The sequence below is a fragment of the Suricata suricatta genome, chromosome 10, assembly GCF_006229205.1.
Source record: "Suricata suricatta isolate VVHF042 chromosome 10, meerkat_22Aug2017_6uvM2_HiC, whole genome shotgun sequence".
Classification (NCBI taxonomy): domain Eukaryota; kingdom Metazoa; phylum Chordata; class Mammalia; order Carnivora; family Herpestidae; genus Suricata; species Suricata suricatta.
In genome coordinates this window covers 118,518,473-118,532,548 of record NC_043709.1, presented here as the reverse complement: position 1 = coordinate 118,532,548, position 14,076 = coordinate 118,518,473, and the positions used below count along the sequence as shown (strand labels likewise).

General features: G+C 35.5%; 1 protein-coding gene across 1 annotated transcript in view; it reads right to left on the bottom strand.

Annotated features, from left to right (window-relative positions):
- PLXDC2 (plexin domain containing 2) overlaps nucleotides 1-14,076 on the bottom strand; it is a 438,555-nt gene that overhangs the window by 83,603 nt on the left and 340,876 nt on the right. Inside the window, exons 8-9 of the mRNA XM_029954388.1 lie at nucleotides 13,812-13,907; nucleotides 13,542-13,623 (exon numbers count right to left, since the gene is read on the bottom strand). Coding sequence (XP_029810248.1) covers nucleotides 13,542-13,623; nucleotides 13,812-13,907 — 178 coding nt within the window. The remainder of the gene's footprint in view (nucleotides 1-13,541; nucleotides 13,624-13,811; nucleotides 13,908-14,076) is intronic.

Genomic DNA, 14,076 nt, shown 5'->3' with positions numbered 1-14,076 from the left:
ATAAAATACAGTTAGTGTCACCTTATGTTAACAGAAACATTCTTGGATATGTAGATTTTTTCTTCAGATTTGCTTTTAATGAAACTGACTTGGTATTTCAGAGCATACCCCTTTAAGCCAGATAAAAAATATTTAAAGCAAAAGCTATACAATTGTACACAGAATAAATATCTAGACCTGAATCTTCATGTTATTCTCCCAGTTCACAAGACCCATCAATTTGATGTCAAAATCTTTTTTAGTATTCATTTTAAAACAATAGGATGCTAGTTTGACCTGGTCCTTCATGTCCTGCCCACAGTTTTCTTAGGTGATAATCATTAGAATTATCTCCTTGAGCTCAGTGTCACTGTTCCTTCAGTTATATAACCAGATAGTCAATATTTTCTTCCAAAGCAATGTATTGAGAATACATACTCTGTTTTTTTCATTAAACCTATTTGTAGTATGTCCCCCATTTATCTGGCAAACTTTTCCTGTTAAAGGCCAGATAATAAATACCTCAGTCTTGTGGGCCATTGGTCTCTGTGACAGGAATTTCTTTATGGAGAACAATTGAACCAATGTAGGAATTCCATCTCTGTCTCAAGTCCTGAAAATACAAATGGAACCACAGGATTCCTAGGTGTTAGGGAGGGTGACCATACAACTTAGGAACAACTGCTACGCTTTTGAGAGAGGGAGGGAGAAAGAAATGGCGCATCGGGTCAACAGGCCTAGGCCTGTCTGTCCTGAGAAAACTGGGCATGTGCTATTTGAGACATATCTGATGCTCACACTCCACGGACCTCTCTATTTACAAATTCTGTGTTTGACTGTGGTCAAGACTTCTTGTATATTTGTCTCCTATCATGTGGGTAACCTTGCTCACTGTTATTTTATACAATCTAAGCTGATGCTTGCATACTGAAATTTAAGTCTCTGAAGTATTTTATGCCCATGCTTTTGAAATACGGCATCAAGGATTACTGCCTCTTTTGGTGGACTGAGTGCACGACTCCAAGGGTGGCACAGAGGTCTATTTATACCTCATCTTTGATATATGAGTAGAACACCTGACATGGAAAAAAAGTGATACAGGATTAATTCTCCTATAAGAAATAAACTCTTTTGCATCATTTTTGCTGCATGCAATTTTAATGGATTACTCATCAATCTTTTTTTTTTCCACATTGGAACTCTATGTGCTATTTTTATTACCTTCTCCCAATTCATAGTTTGTACTTATTTATTTTTTCTGAGGACTTTATATTGCTAATGGTGCACTTTGCACAAATATTACCTTAATACTTGTTAAAGGAAACTTTGTATGTATCTTTTACAACAAACCATTCAAATAAGTTTTGAAAGACGCTAATGTAAATAAGCTAATAAGACCCTTTTGGTAGGCAAGAAATGGGCCTCTTCCCCTTCCTGATGGATGTCTGCTTTGGATTACTTGACAAAACTAAATGTGCTAACACCAGGCATAGAACCCTAAAGAAGAAATTCCACCCCTCGTGTGTATTTTTGTATTCATCTCTGCAAACTTCTGTCCTTCACAAGTTTTTCATTTTAAATCCTGGCTCTACCAAGTTATTAGTTTGTGACCTTGGCTAAGCTCCCCAGTGTTCCTAATATCTCATTTACTTAAACTGTGAAACAGGGAACTGAACACTTACCTCTGGATGTGATTGCAGGGGTTGGATGAGATAAAAGAATTAAGAGACGTTAGTGGAAATAGAGGCTTTCCTGTGATGCCTGACACAGGGTAAATACTGAATTAAAGGCAACTACTGTAATCATGTTAAGCACCTCCCTATGTGGCGTTTTCAGCCTTACAACAAACCCGTGTGCTTTCTTCCATAGCTCATGGGACCCAGCAGCAGCTGCGTAAGGATAAAATAAGCCCCGTGTGCTGGTGAGGTGCAGGGGAGGGAGGGATGAATTCTGCTCAAGGCACAGGTCAAAGCAGAGGTCTTCTCTGGTGGTCGGAGATGTTATTTTAGGTAAGTAAAATCTGTGTACTTTTAGGACAACTTATCATTAGAAGTCGTTGTAGCCAAGGGCACGATTCATGGAGAGAATCATTCCCCTTTGACTGTGAATTGTTACTGAAGGAAACATTCTAGAGCTGAGAAGAAAGAGAAAGTGACTCTCTAGGAAGGAGGGAAAAAATGGGTTTTACTTATCCAGAATTGACAAATCTCTCTATGGTATCCCAGAGAAGGAAATTTTGAATGTTATACTTGTTCAACCAATAAATCTTATTTTATTCTGAAATACCTTCTTCTTTGTTTTCCCTAGTAATGGATAGCAGCTCAGTGAGACTGCTCTAAAATCATATGAAAAGATATATCTTTGGAATAGCATTACCTAGATGTTCTTAGAACTGAAGAAACAACAGGATTATTACACACTTTGCTGACTTACTGGATTTCCTGCACTTTCCCATCAATGAGAGCATTCCTATCACAAAATTTTCCTCAAAACTCTGGCAGGGTAAGATTGGATCTTGGACTCAGGACTTGATAGTAAATCAACTCTTTAACATTTAGACAATTTCATAAAAATCTTAAATAAAGGAGTGCATTTGCATCAAGAAATATGACACGGTCATATTTCAACTTTTCTCAGGTATAGATTTTAGCAGAAAGCAAAAAAAAAAAAAAAAAAGAAAGAAAAGAAAAGAAAATCAGTAAGTATCCCAATGACATTTTAATCAATTTCTTACATAGGTCTTTAAAGGGCTGGCTTGAGTATCAATGTATTGTAGTTTGAATATCCTTCTATATTTTCCCATTAGATTCCCAGCAAAACAAACAATTAAACCATAAACTACTAATTAAAAGTTTTCTTTTTTACCATATTATGAGTCTTAAAAACATGACTGCTAATCTAAGCTTCCTCGATACTCAGCAGTCATATTAGTTTTCTTCTCCTTTAACAGAAGCCAACTGTGAACTTTGCCTTTTGCTTTAAAATTTTTATTTCCTTGTCTTTTACGGACCATGGTTTTGTCATAATACTTTAACACCTACTGTTTTTAAAAAACAAAATTGATTGAACAAAATCAATCTCATCCTTGGACAATTAATTGCTAATTATTTCCAGGGGAACTCATTATTGTATTAGTGCAAGCAAGCTAAGAGAATGGAATATATAATTTAGCACTAAAATCCTCCAGTTTTGGACACATGTTTTTATGTTGCATGTATTGATATTAATAGTTTTCCAAATTATAACTATAAAAAATGTAGTTACGACAGTCCGTTAACACATAAGCAAAACTTGAAAATCACTTGGATACTCTTGAAAAAGCAGCTATAAACAGATGTGATGCTAAATAATTCTACAGATTTTATTTCTAGCTTGCCAAGTGGTGTTCCGATAGAAAGCAAACACAGCATTTACTGCCTGGAAAATCAAAGACAGCTAAAAAGAATGCCTTGAGATTTCAGGTGGGACTGGGAATTGGGAGACTTGGCTGAAGCACCTGTTGGCTTTTGAGTCTGGGAAAAAGAAAGCCGGTCCTTCTTCTGTATTTACAACCATCTTCAAAGACTGGCAGATGGCCAGTGGCAAAAAGGAGACAGAGGCCAAAATGCAGACTAGATGATTGACAGATAAATGAAAAGATAGACAAAAATATAGTTCAATACTTAAAAAAAAAAAAAAACAAATAGAATTACATGCATTTTATATCCAAAAGGCTGACAAATCAATGCCATTTCTCCAGAGGAAAGAAATGCAGTCTATATATTCAGAATTGATCATTTTCTGCTCCTGAAAGTTTCTTTAACTTCAGAATTTTCTGAAACAGTATCCAAAATTTCCTAATCTACTTTAACATGTACATTTCCTTTCTTTATTTTAAAGATATATATTTGCTTGTTTACTGATGGATTCAGTGTAGGTAATATGTGTGTGATAAAAGTTCAAGTGCTACAAGAAAAAATCTGATGAAATGGTAATATTTTCTCTGTATACCAATTTTGAATTTATGGCAATTTCCCCAAAGGTCAACTATAACTAGTATCTTATGGGTCTTTTCAAAATTTTTCTCTATATCAGAATTTTTGCTCAATTTGCTCAGTATCATAACTCATTATACTGTTATAATTAATTCACACAAAAAGAATTAGTAGACTTTTGTTAAATGTTTGGAATGCTCAAAAGGAAAAAAATAGACTTTAATTTTATATTTTTAAAAGACAACTTTTTTTGCGTTGTATTTCAGAACAAGCTCATTAACTGAAATGCTAAGATTCTTTATTTAAATTTGAAAGGATTATAAATTGCACTAAAATAAATTCAAAATTCAATTCATCTCTTACAAACATCGCACATCTAAAACAATTAGCTTGGCGGTATGGAATTTCTAGACGCACCATACGTTCTTTCAGAACAGTGAATCTCTACTTTGATAGCATAATTTTAAAAAATTCAGAAGTCAAAGCTGTTCCAATGATTTTAACAAGCTACCGCTGCTCCAAAATCTCCTGATTTATTTTATATTCTGTACTTATCCAAAAACGTATTTTCTTTTATCAACATCTCTTTCATTAACTCTGAATAGATTAAAACATTTTATAATGTTTATTTATTTTTGAGAGAGAGAGAGAGAGAGAGAGAGAGAGAGAGAGACGCACACACAGAATCCAAAGCAGTCTCTGAGCTGTCAGCATACAGCTCAATGCGGGGCTCAAACTCACAAACCACAAGATCATGACCTGAGCTGAAGTCCGATGCTCAAACGACTGAGCCACGCACGCACCCCCTGAAGAGGTTTTAGCAACAAATATTTTTATCTTCAAAACGTTTTTTCTATGTTTCTCCCTTCCAAAGTGAAAATAAGTGTTTCCATGCAACCTTGGCATAACCATTGCAGGCTTACAAGACTCTCAGCCCATTTGTGCAAGATCAACATTTCCACTAGGCTCCTCTCCGATTACCTCAGGATCCTCTGAAGAGGTTTATTAAAAGGTTCAATCCTTTGACTTTACTCTGGACCTATTGAATTTGAATCCCATGGTGAGATTCAGGGAAATCTGCATTTTAACAAGCTCCTGCGACAATTCTTAACTGTATTAATATTTGAGAACTACTGAACCTATGGTTACTCAGAATGAAAGAATATAAGAATCAAATATACCTAGATGAGATATGTATTTCACCTTCTAGGATACAAAGGCAAAGAACTTTACTGATTTGTTCAAGATCAGTCAGCTAATTGTTGGTTGGACCACTAGGTATTCAGAAATTCGGTCTAATCCACCATGACAAAGAAACATGATTGCCTCTCTATTATGAATTTTGGGAATTGTGATTCCTTTTCAGTAACTCAGGAATGCTTCCTCAATTCTGGGCTCTTCCTGACTCTTGGCTGGCTGGTACTCCCTGACACAGAAAGCCCAATACACTTAACCAGAACTCATTAAAGGGAATCTCACTGGGTCTAGGTTTGGGCTACTGTGGTCACCAGTTTCAGACCTATGGGAAATGTTTTCATTCCTGTTGAGTGTCTAAATAAAGCTTTATGTTTCTCTGATGCCTTCAGTCAGAAATGAAAACATTCTCTTCCTCCTGTCTATCATGACTGGGCAGTGTACAATAAAGCATTCCAATTAATTTTTTTCAATTAAATAATTTTGTTGGATCTGATATTTTATAAAGGACGTAACTTTATATAAAAGACAAAAATAGAATTATGTTAGTTATAAATGGCTTCATAGTTGGCATTTAAACCTGACATTCAGTTTCTTGAAAACGTTACCTTTTTCAGCTATCAAAATATTACTAATCAGTAATTCTGATAAGCAGAGAGAGGAGGTTTCAACTTGAAAGCAAGTCAACATATTGAAACATAGATCAATAAAAATTCATTTAAAATTCTTACAGCTTGGTGAGTTCTAATTTTTTTTCATGTTTGTTTGCTTGTTTGTTTATTTATTTAGAGCACTAGTCTGGGAATAGGAGAGAAAGAGAGAGAGAGAGAATCCCAAACAGGCTCCCACACTGACAGCGCAGAGCCTGATACAGGGCTCGATTTCCCAAACTGTGAGATCATGATCTGAACCAAAAACAGAGAATGGGATGCCTAATTGACTGAGCCACTCAGGCACCCCAAGCTTGGTGAGTTCTAAATGCCTATCTGAAATTAGGGCATTTCCAAGTAGAACTTTATTTTACCCCAGTCCATTGAAATAAGTCTACAATTATAATTAATTTGGAATCAGAGCTGCTGGATTTCCCAAATAGCTTCTATTTATTAGGTCTGTTACTTCACATCTTATCATCAAAGCCAATGGGTTTCCTTGTGTGAAAGACTCATGTAAATGTGTAGTTTGTAAGTAGCCTCAAATATGAACTTAAATCATAATGTCAAAAGGGTTATAGGCTATGGCTTTGCCCAGGATATAAAAGGTACATTTAAATAAGTACAATTATACTCTACTGATTAATCTTAATTTTACAAATTTCAGAGTGTGCCATCATGCCAAGAATAGATGACATGTCATTTAACAATTGTGGATTTTCTGATCCCTTCTTTTCAATGTTAAAACCTGGGACTAAATTAAGACTTACAACTAAATTAGACTAACAGAATGCTTTAAATGGTCCTCTAGGGATTACAGTGGAAATGTGCCTTACTTGAGGGCTAGATATTAAGGTAAGTAGGTAAAAAAAACCAAACTACTGAATCAAAATATGTTTGGAATTCCCTTAGTACAACTTTTTTGGAAGCCTGCCATTCTTTTTATTTCTTAAATGTTTATTTATTTAGAGAAAGAGAGAGAGAAAGAGAAAGAGTGCATGAGCAGGGGAAGGGTAGAGAGAGAGGGAGAGATAAAATCCCAAGCAGGCTTTGAGCTGTCAGTGCAGAGTCCAATTTAGGGCTTGATCCCAAGAACTGTGAGATCATGACCTGAAGTGAAGTAAAGAGCCAGGTGCATAACCAACTGAGACACCCAGGTTCTCATAGAAGTCTGCCATTCTTTTAATAAAACTACTTCTTCCAGGGTCAGTATGGACTGTTGGATTTTGGCGGTCCCTAGATGAACCTGTTGGCTTCCTTTTAGGACAATATGGTATGAAAACCACTGGCTGTTTCCTTAAACCCTAAAATCACATCCAGTCCTTCTGATGTGCCTATGTGTTTAGGGGTATATAGAAAGAAAGCTGAAGGGAATAGATATATTCAAGTCTCCTTGGTGCTTGTATTCACAAGCATAAGATTACTGATTGGGGAAAGGTTGGATTGGCTGCATTATTTAAATGTGCTCTTGCCATTTCTTTCTGCTCCCAAACTTAGGTAGTTTAATTTCTGTAAGCTAAATGAATATATGATACTGAGTACATTCTATCTTCAAACAATTAGTTGTGCATATGTAAAAAGGATTTTTCATCCTTAATTAATTTAGGTTGATAGTGTATTTTATATCATTAATGAATTATTGGCAACTATTTCTGACTAGATAGATACAGTTGAAAATTTTTGAAACCTAGTACACGTGATATATTTTTTCTACTTCTCCTTTTGTTACTAAAAAGAAATCAGTTCATTCAATGGAAAATAACAGCCAGTGCCATCATATGTTTAAGGAAATACAATAGAAATAACAAGTGAAAATAAATACAGAGCAGTTATTCAAAAATATTTTGCCTTCATCTCATATATTATCTTAAGGAAATATGTGATACTATTACTTGGTAGACACATGACTTTACCATTAGAAGGTGTTTACCTATTCTATTCATTGTTTTGATGGGTAGAGTCATGGAAAGTATTCATTCTCAAATTTTTACCAGTAGTCTTATAACTTCGATTGGAGCTAAGTATATAAAAAGTGGAAAATTCTTGAACAGTGAGACACCAAGAGACTAACTCCCCACTATGCAACATGCTTGATTATAAATGTTGGCCTTTTATGCCAGGCATCAGCTTAGTTCTTTTTAGAGCCATCTGATTAGTACTGACAAAACCTATGGATGGCCTTGATCATCTTCATGATCAGTCAAGTGTATGTGTTGGATTCTCATATTTTTGTCCAGGCATGGTGTGCTGGACTAACATGATTGCAACTACATTTCTACCCTTGAAATAATTTATTTCTCTTTTTTCTCCTTTGTTGATTCCTCCTTTTTGTCTTCAACTCCATGTGGCAAAAATTCAGATTTTACACAAGAATACATAATAAAAAGTAATACTCATTCTCATGTCCATGTCTGTTCTCTATAGTTTCCCCAGAAACAAATATTATTATCAGTCTTTGATCTTTTCTGAGGTATCTTTGTTTATACAAACAAACATGTATACAAATATATTTTGAAATAATTTTATATAATGAAAAATTACCATACCTCATACCTCATTATGCTATGCCAGAGGCTAGTTCCTGGAATCTCTTTTTTCAAAAAATACTTTCTCCACAGCTGTTCTCATTCAGCCCCATGAAATTATACTATATTTATTATAAAGACTCATTCTGAACCTCCAGTCACCACCTCTTCCTGAAATTTCTGGTTTATATAGTCCCACCTACTCAGCATTTCTACTTGAAGTCTGATAGACAACTAAAATTGAACTGTCCCCAGACAAGATCTTTATTTCTCTCCACCCTACCCTGTATTTCCTGTGCCATCTTACCTATCTCAGGAAAAAAACAATTAATGCCAGCATCTACCAAATTACTCAAAGTCTGGAAAGCAGCCTTGATTCTTATCTTTCCTTCTTCCTTTACTTCTAATCCACTCATCTCTCCTGATCTCCATAATTATCATTCTCATCTAAGTAGCTGTCATCCCTTCAATAGACTATTGGACACATTCTCTACTATCCTCTTCCTTTTCAATCTTTCTACACACACACACACACACACACACACACACACACGCATGCACGCACAAGCACATAAGAAAATAACTATTTTCCTTGGAACAGCCAGAGTTTCATTTTTAATTTTTTAAAGTAAACTCTACACCACACATGGGACTCAAACTCATGACCCTGAGATCAAAAGTTGCATGTTCTACCCACTGAGCCAGGCAGGCACCCCCAGAGTTTCATTTTTAACATAAAATGAAATCACATCACTCTTCTATTTAAGTTCTTCTAAAATCTAAAGGCTTCCCATCACCCTGAGAATAAACAAAACTCTTCCTGGCTTACAAGGCTTTCCATGTCTTGGTACTGTGCAACCTACCTGACCTCATTTGATACCATTCTCCCTTCATGCTCAACTCTCAATGCTCCCAACCCATTCTGCTTCTTCCTTTTCTCACCAGATCAAGCTTGAACCCATGGTAGGGCTGCTTCACTTGCCAGTCCCTTCAGAATGCTCTTTGCCTTCAGCTGGGTATATGTAGTTGGTTCCCAATTAGATCTAAATGTCACTTCTTCCAAGAAGCCTTTCTTGGTCACTGAGTCCAGAGCAACTATTGGCTTTTTCAAACTCAACAGATCACTCATCATCAACTGACTTTTTGCTTAATGATTTATTTGTTTGTTTTCAAGCTTAATAAGCTAAACTCTAACCTCCATGAGAGCTTTGGCTTTAATACATAAGTTTTGTTCACATTACCTCAGTGTCTAGACTAGTGCTTGCTGTTTAGATTAGTGTAGAAGGCATTCAATAAATTTTTAAGTACACGAATGAGTGAATGAATATTTTAAGAGCCAAAATATATTTAAAATGAAAAAAAATAGACTTTTGGATGTTGAAGGCTAATGAAACTAAGGTGTCTTCAAAAAGGCTAGGTTTCTTAGCATGATACCAAGAAATAAACTCCTGTTATTCTTAACAATTTTGCTGTACTTTCCCTTATAATGTTATGTTTATTTCTTTTACCATAGCGCTTATCACTACTAACTCTATTTTCTGCACATCTATTTGCTTAAATTCTTTCTCATCATACTAAAAATGTAAGCTCTATGAGGGACAAACACGATTTTCTCTTGTTTATCACTGAATTCACAATTTGTTATAGCAGCGTGAATGGAGAGACATGCCAAAATTTTTGTTGAATGAGTGAAAATAAAAGGTATAGTTGAAAGTGTTTGATTCAGATCCTCTCGATTTTCAGTGAGGAAACAAAAGCATTCTTATCTAGAAGTAATGGGCCACCTATTCTAAGTAAAATGTTTTGAAAATGGATCTCATTAAATGTTCTTATAACTCAAATTTCTGGTTTATATATTCCCACTCACTCAGCATTTCTACTTGAAGTCTGATAGACAATTCAAATTGAAATTGTCTCCGGACAAGATCTCTCTTTCTTTAAAGCTTGGATAAGACACTAGAAACATTTTGCCTTAGTTTTTGCTTCCTGAAAAATAGGAATTAAAGGAAATAAACAAACCAATTAAAATTATCTTATCTTTTTAGAGCAAGCCTAACTTTGAGAGTTCAATAATCACCACCAACTGATTATCATTCAGGGGTAAATGAGCACAAATGAGAAAGTAAAAAGGATGGAAGAAAAAACTCTGAGAAGCACTTTTTGTGTTGCTTAGGATAAGGCTTCCCTTGTTTTATTGAACTTGTTAACAAAAGCTCTGAAGTCTGGGGAAACACTTCTGGGCAGCAAAAGCAAAGTTTTGAGGCTCACAGGTCTAAGGAGAAATTAATAAAATGCAGTGGGGAAATTAAACTGAACAAAAGTGCAATGAGCCATAGTTAAAGCAATTAATTAAGCAGGTTTTGATATGTATATAACTGGGTTGCTGAAGAATTAAAAATAAATGTAGAAAACTTGTAGTCTTAAAAGTAGTGCTCTTTGTTGAATTCCTTATTTATATACATCACCACCTTTCCTTTTTCCATTAATCTTTTTAAAAAACTATGCTTTCAATAATGTACAAAACTCTTTTGCTTTGATTCTCTTCTGCATTCTTTTTATGCCAATTTCAAAAGCATGCAATTTTCTTGAGGCATCCATTATAAAAATATTTATTTTTCAGTAGTATGTCTACCACTTTTCAGGAAGTGATGAAGATGAACTTGCTCAGTGTGTCTGCAGCCTGGCAGGGGTGAGGCAGGATAGGTGAGGAGTCAAGGCCGCAGGCTGGGAGTCACACAGATCTAGTGTCAGTTCACACTTATCCCTCATGAGCTATGAGACCTGCACAAATAACCTAGCTCCTGTAAGCCTCCGTTTCCTCTACTGTAAAAAATTTTGTATGAGCTAAATATATTTGCAAATTCCTTGGCACAATGTGTGCCAGGGATATATTTCAATAAAATGGAGGTATTGATATAAAGCAAATTGCAACTTGTGGGTGGATTTTGATTGCCAAAATTGCTGTATATATATATATGCATGTGTGTACACATATAAATATAAATATAAATTTATAATATAAATATATATCCATAAACATTTATATTTTCACCAATTTTTAAAAAAATAATGAAATGGTTGGTGGAAAATAGGTTTCTAGGATAGTATCCCAAATCTTCATTTACAAGTACCTTATTTGAGTTGAGAATTCAATTACGAATCTATCTGCAGTGGCAACTCTCCTGGCTGACTCTCCAGCTTCAGCACTGAAAGTCCTCCGTCCTCAAAAGCCCTTCCTTCTCGGACAAACCTAACCATGATTCTTTGATTTGGAAGCTAATCATTCATCCATCCATCCATCCATTTTTCTGTAGTTCCAGCTGCTACATTCCTTGTTTTTTAAATTATTGAACATGTATGTTTCTGTTTTAAAAAAAATTGTTAATGTTTATTTATTCTTGAGAAACCGAGAGAGACAGAGCATGAGCAGAGGAGGAGTAGAGAGAGAGAGAGAAAACAGAATTGGAAGCAGGCTCCAGGCTCTGAGCCATTAGCACAGAGCCCAAGGTGGGGCTCAAACCCAGGAACCCTGAGATCATGACCTGAGCCAAAGTTGAATGCTTAACTGACTGAGCCACCCAGGCACCCCTACCAGCTACATTCTTATTCCGGAGATATAAAGAGCAATCAGTCTTAATAAAGCCACAGCTTCACAAAGAAGATAAACCAACAAGTGTCCCTAAGACCCGTGGTAACTGCTGACAACGGAGGTTTGCCTAGGATGTACGAAAATCACCGGTGTGGGTCACCTCACACAAACTCATGGTTTCGGAAGACTTCTCAAAGGAGGTGGCCACTGATCTGGAACTTGTATTAGGTTCATACCCTGCCAAGGTCTTCTACTTAATTCTTCTGGGTGTTTTTCATGTCAGTTTGATTAAGTATTACTTAACTATACATATTAAAATGCTAGCTCCTTACATTCATTTTTGCTGTTATTTAAACAGATTTTCAATAGCTTCTAACATGCATGTAATTTAATGGAATGCCAACAACATATGAATATAAATGACCACAAACTCTTAGTTTTTGGGAAGCAGTTTTTCCCAACCTGGAGATACAGGCAAGTTAAAATCGACTTTTAAGATTATTGATCTCCTGCTTGCTTTATCATTATTTGAAATTCATTGCACAAAAGAAATTATTGGAACAGGCTACACTGAAAACAAAGCAGAGATTATAATAAAGAATACTGTTCTCTCCACAATACTGTACTGGTTGCCCCAAAGTTAGCAAGTTAAACGTGTTCCCTAAAGCTTGTTATCAAGGAATTGACATTCTATTATTTATACTTCAATAACTTTTCAAGTATTCCTAAACATGCCACTATCCTTACAGCAAATGCTGCAGGACGATGATAAGACGTAGACAGCTTACACAACAGAAAGCTCTGATGCAAACAAGCATAGACAGGCAGCTTGAAGGCTTGGTTCTTCACCCGCACGAAGAAGCAAACTTTTCATAGACTCTGAAGGTGGAAGGGGACTTTATTCCCAGAAAGACTGTAACCTGCATGGGGGTCAGCGATCACATCTGTATTACTCGCTGCTGCTTTCCCAGCCCTTGGGACATAATTGATGCACAAAACAGTTGAGTAAATAAGAAAGTACATTTAAGAGTCTTCACTCTGCATTTCCAACAAATGGTCATTCATTCTCTGAAAAACTCGGGGGACTAAAAACTCCTCTTTGCTATTCATGAAAATCAAACCACACATTCTATTCATGTAGAGGTCAGTTAGTGGCACTTTATTCCCTACCTTTAGACCACATCTCTAATCTTGGCTAGTAACCTTTGAGACATTTACTGGAATTTCCTAAGAATGTGCATGTGATCATGCATGAACTGCCCTTGTTACAGTAATGATATGTCATACCATGCTTTCTTAAAACTATGGACCCGTGGGATTAATCTATAGACTCCTCAATCATAATCACCTTCTAGTTTAAGCCCCATAGAGACTACAAATATATAGCAGATAATTATTTTATTGACTATAAAGGTTCTTGGTTATTTTGAGTGATCAAAGGAAAAATTTAAAACTCCCTAAAACTCTGAGCATTTTTTGCATGTTGGTTACTTCTGTGTTTTTTACACATATACATTTGTTCATATGTACCTAGTCAGTACATCTGACACATTTAAAATTCAATGGAAGAGTTAGAAGGAACAAGTCTGTGAAATTTTTACATTTTCTGCATTACTCTTTTTGTCTTTACCTTTGAAGTTTACTACACCAACTGCAGTTGAAGCCAATCTGAGAGGATACACAGGGGCCACAACCATTAAACTGGAGACATGCTAGGAAACAGGACAGAACAGGTTTATCAAGACTAATTGGCAACATGGAGGAAAAAAAAAAAAAAGAATGCTCAACTGAAATTAAAATCACCCACCCAGTCCTATATACACATAGGATCAAGATACCTAAGCATAAACAGATCAGATCATAAAAGTTTCTGACTAGTTCTGTTCACATGGTAACTTACTGGGCAATGGGGTCATCTCCACTGCTGAAATATTGGTAATTTTTGACATTTGTAACTCTACTCGGTGGTATTCATAAATTGTTCTTCTCCGGACATCTGCAACAACAAAAATAGAAAAAAAATAGCCTTTCAAGATTTCTTTGTCTATAAAACATTTAATAATAAATTTAGAATGATATGCTTTTCAACCAATGTGAAGTTGGTTTAAAATGAAGACTTAAAGTAATCAATCCCTGTGAAGAGATTAATTATTAAAAAAAAAAAA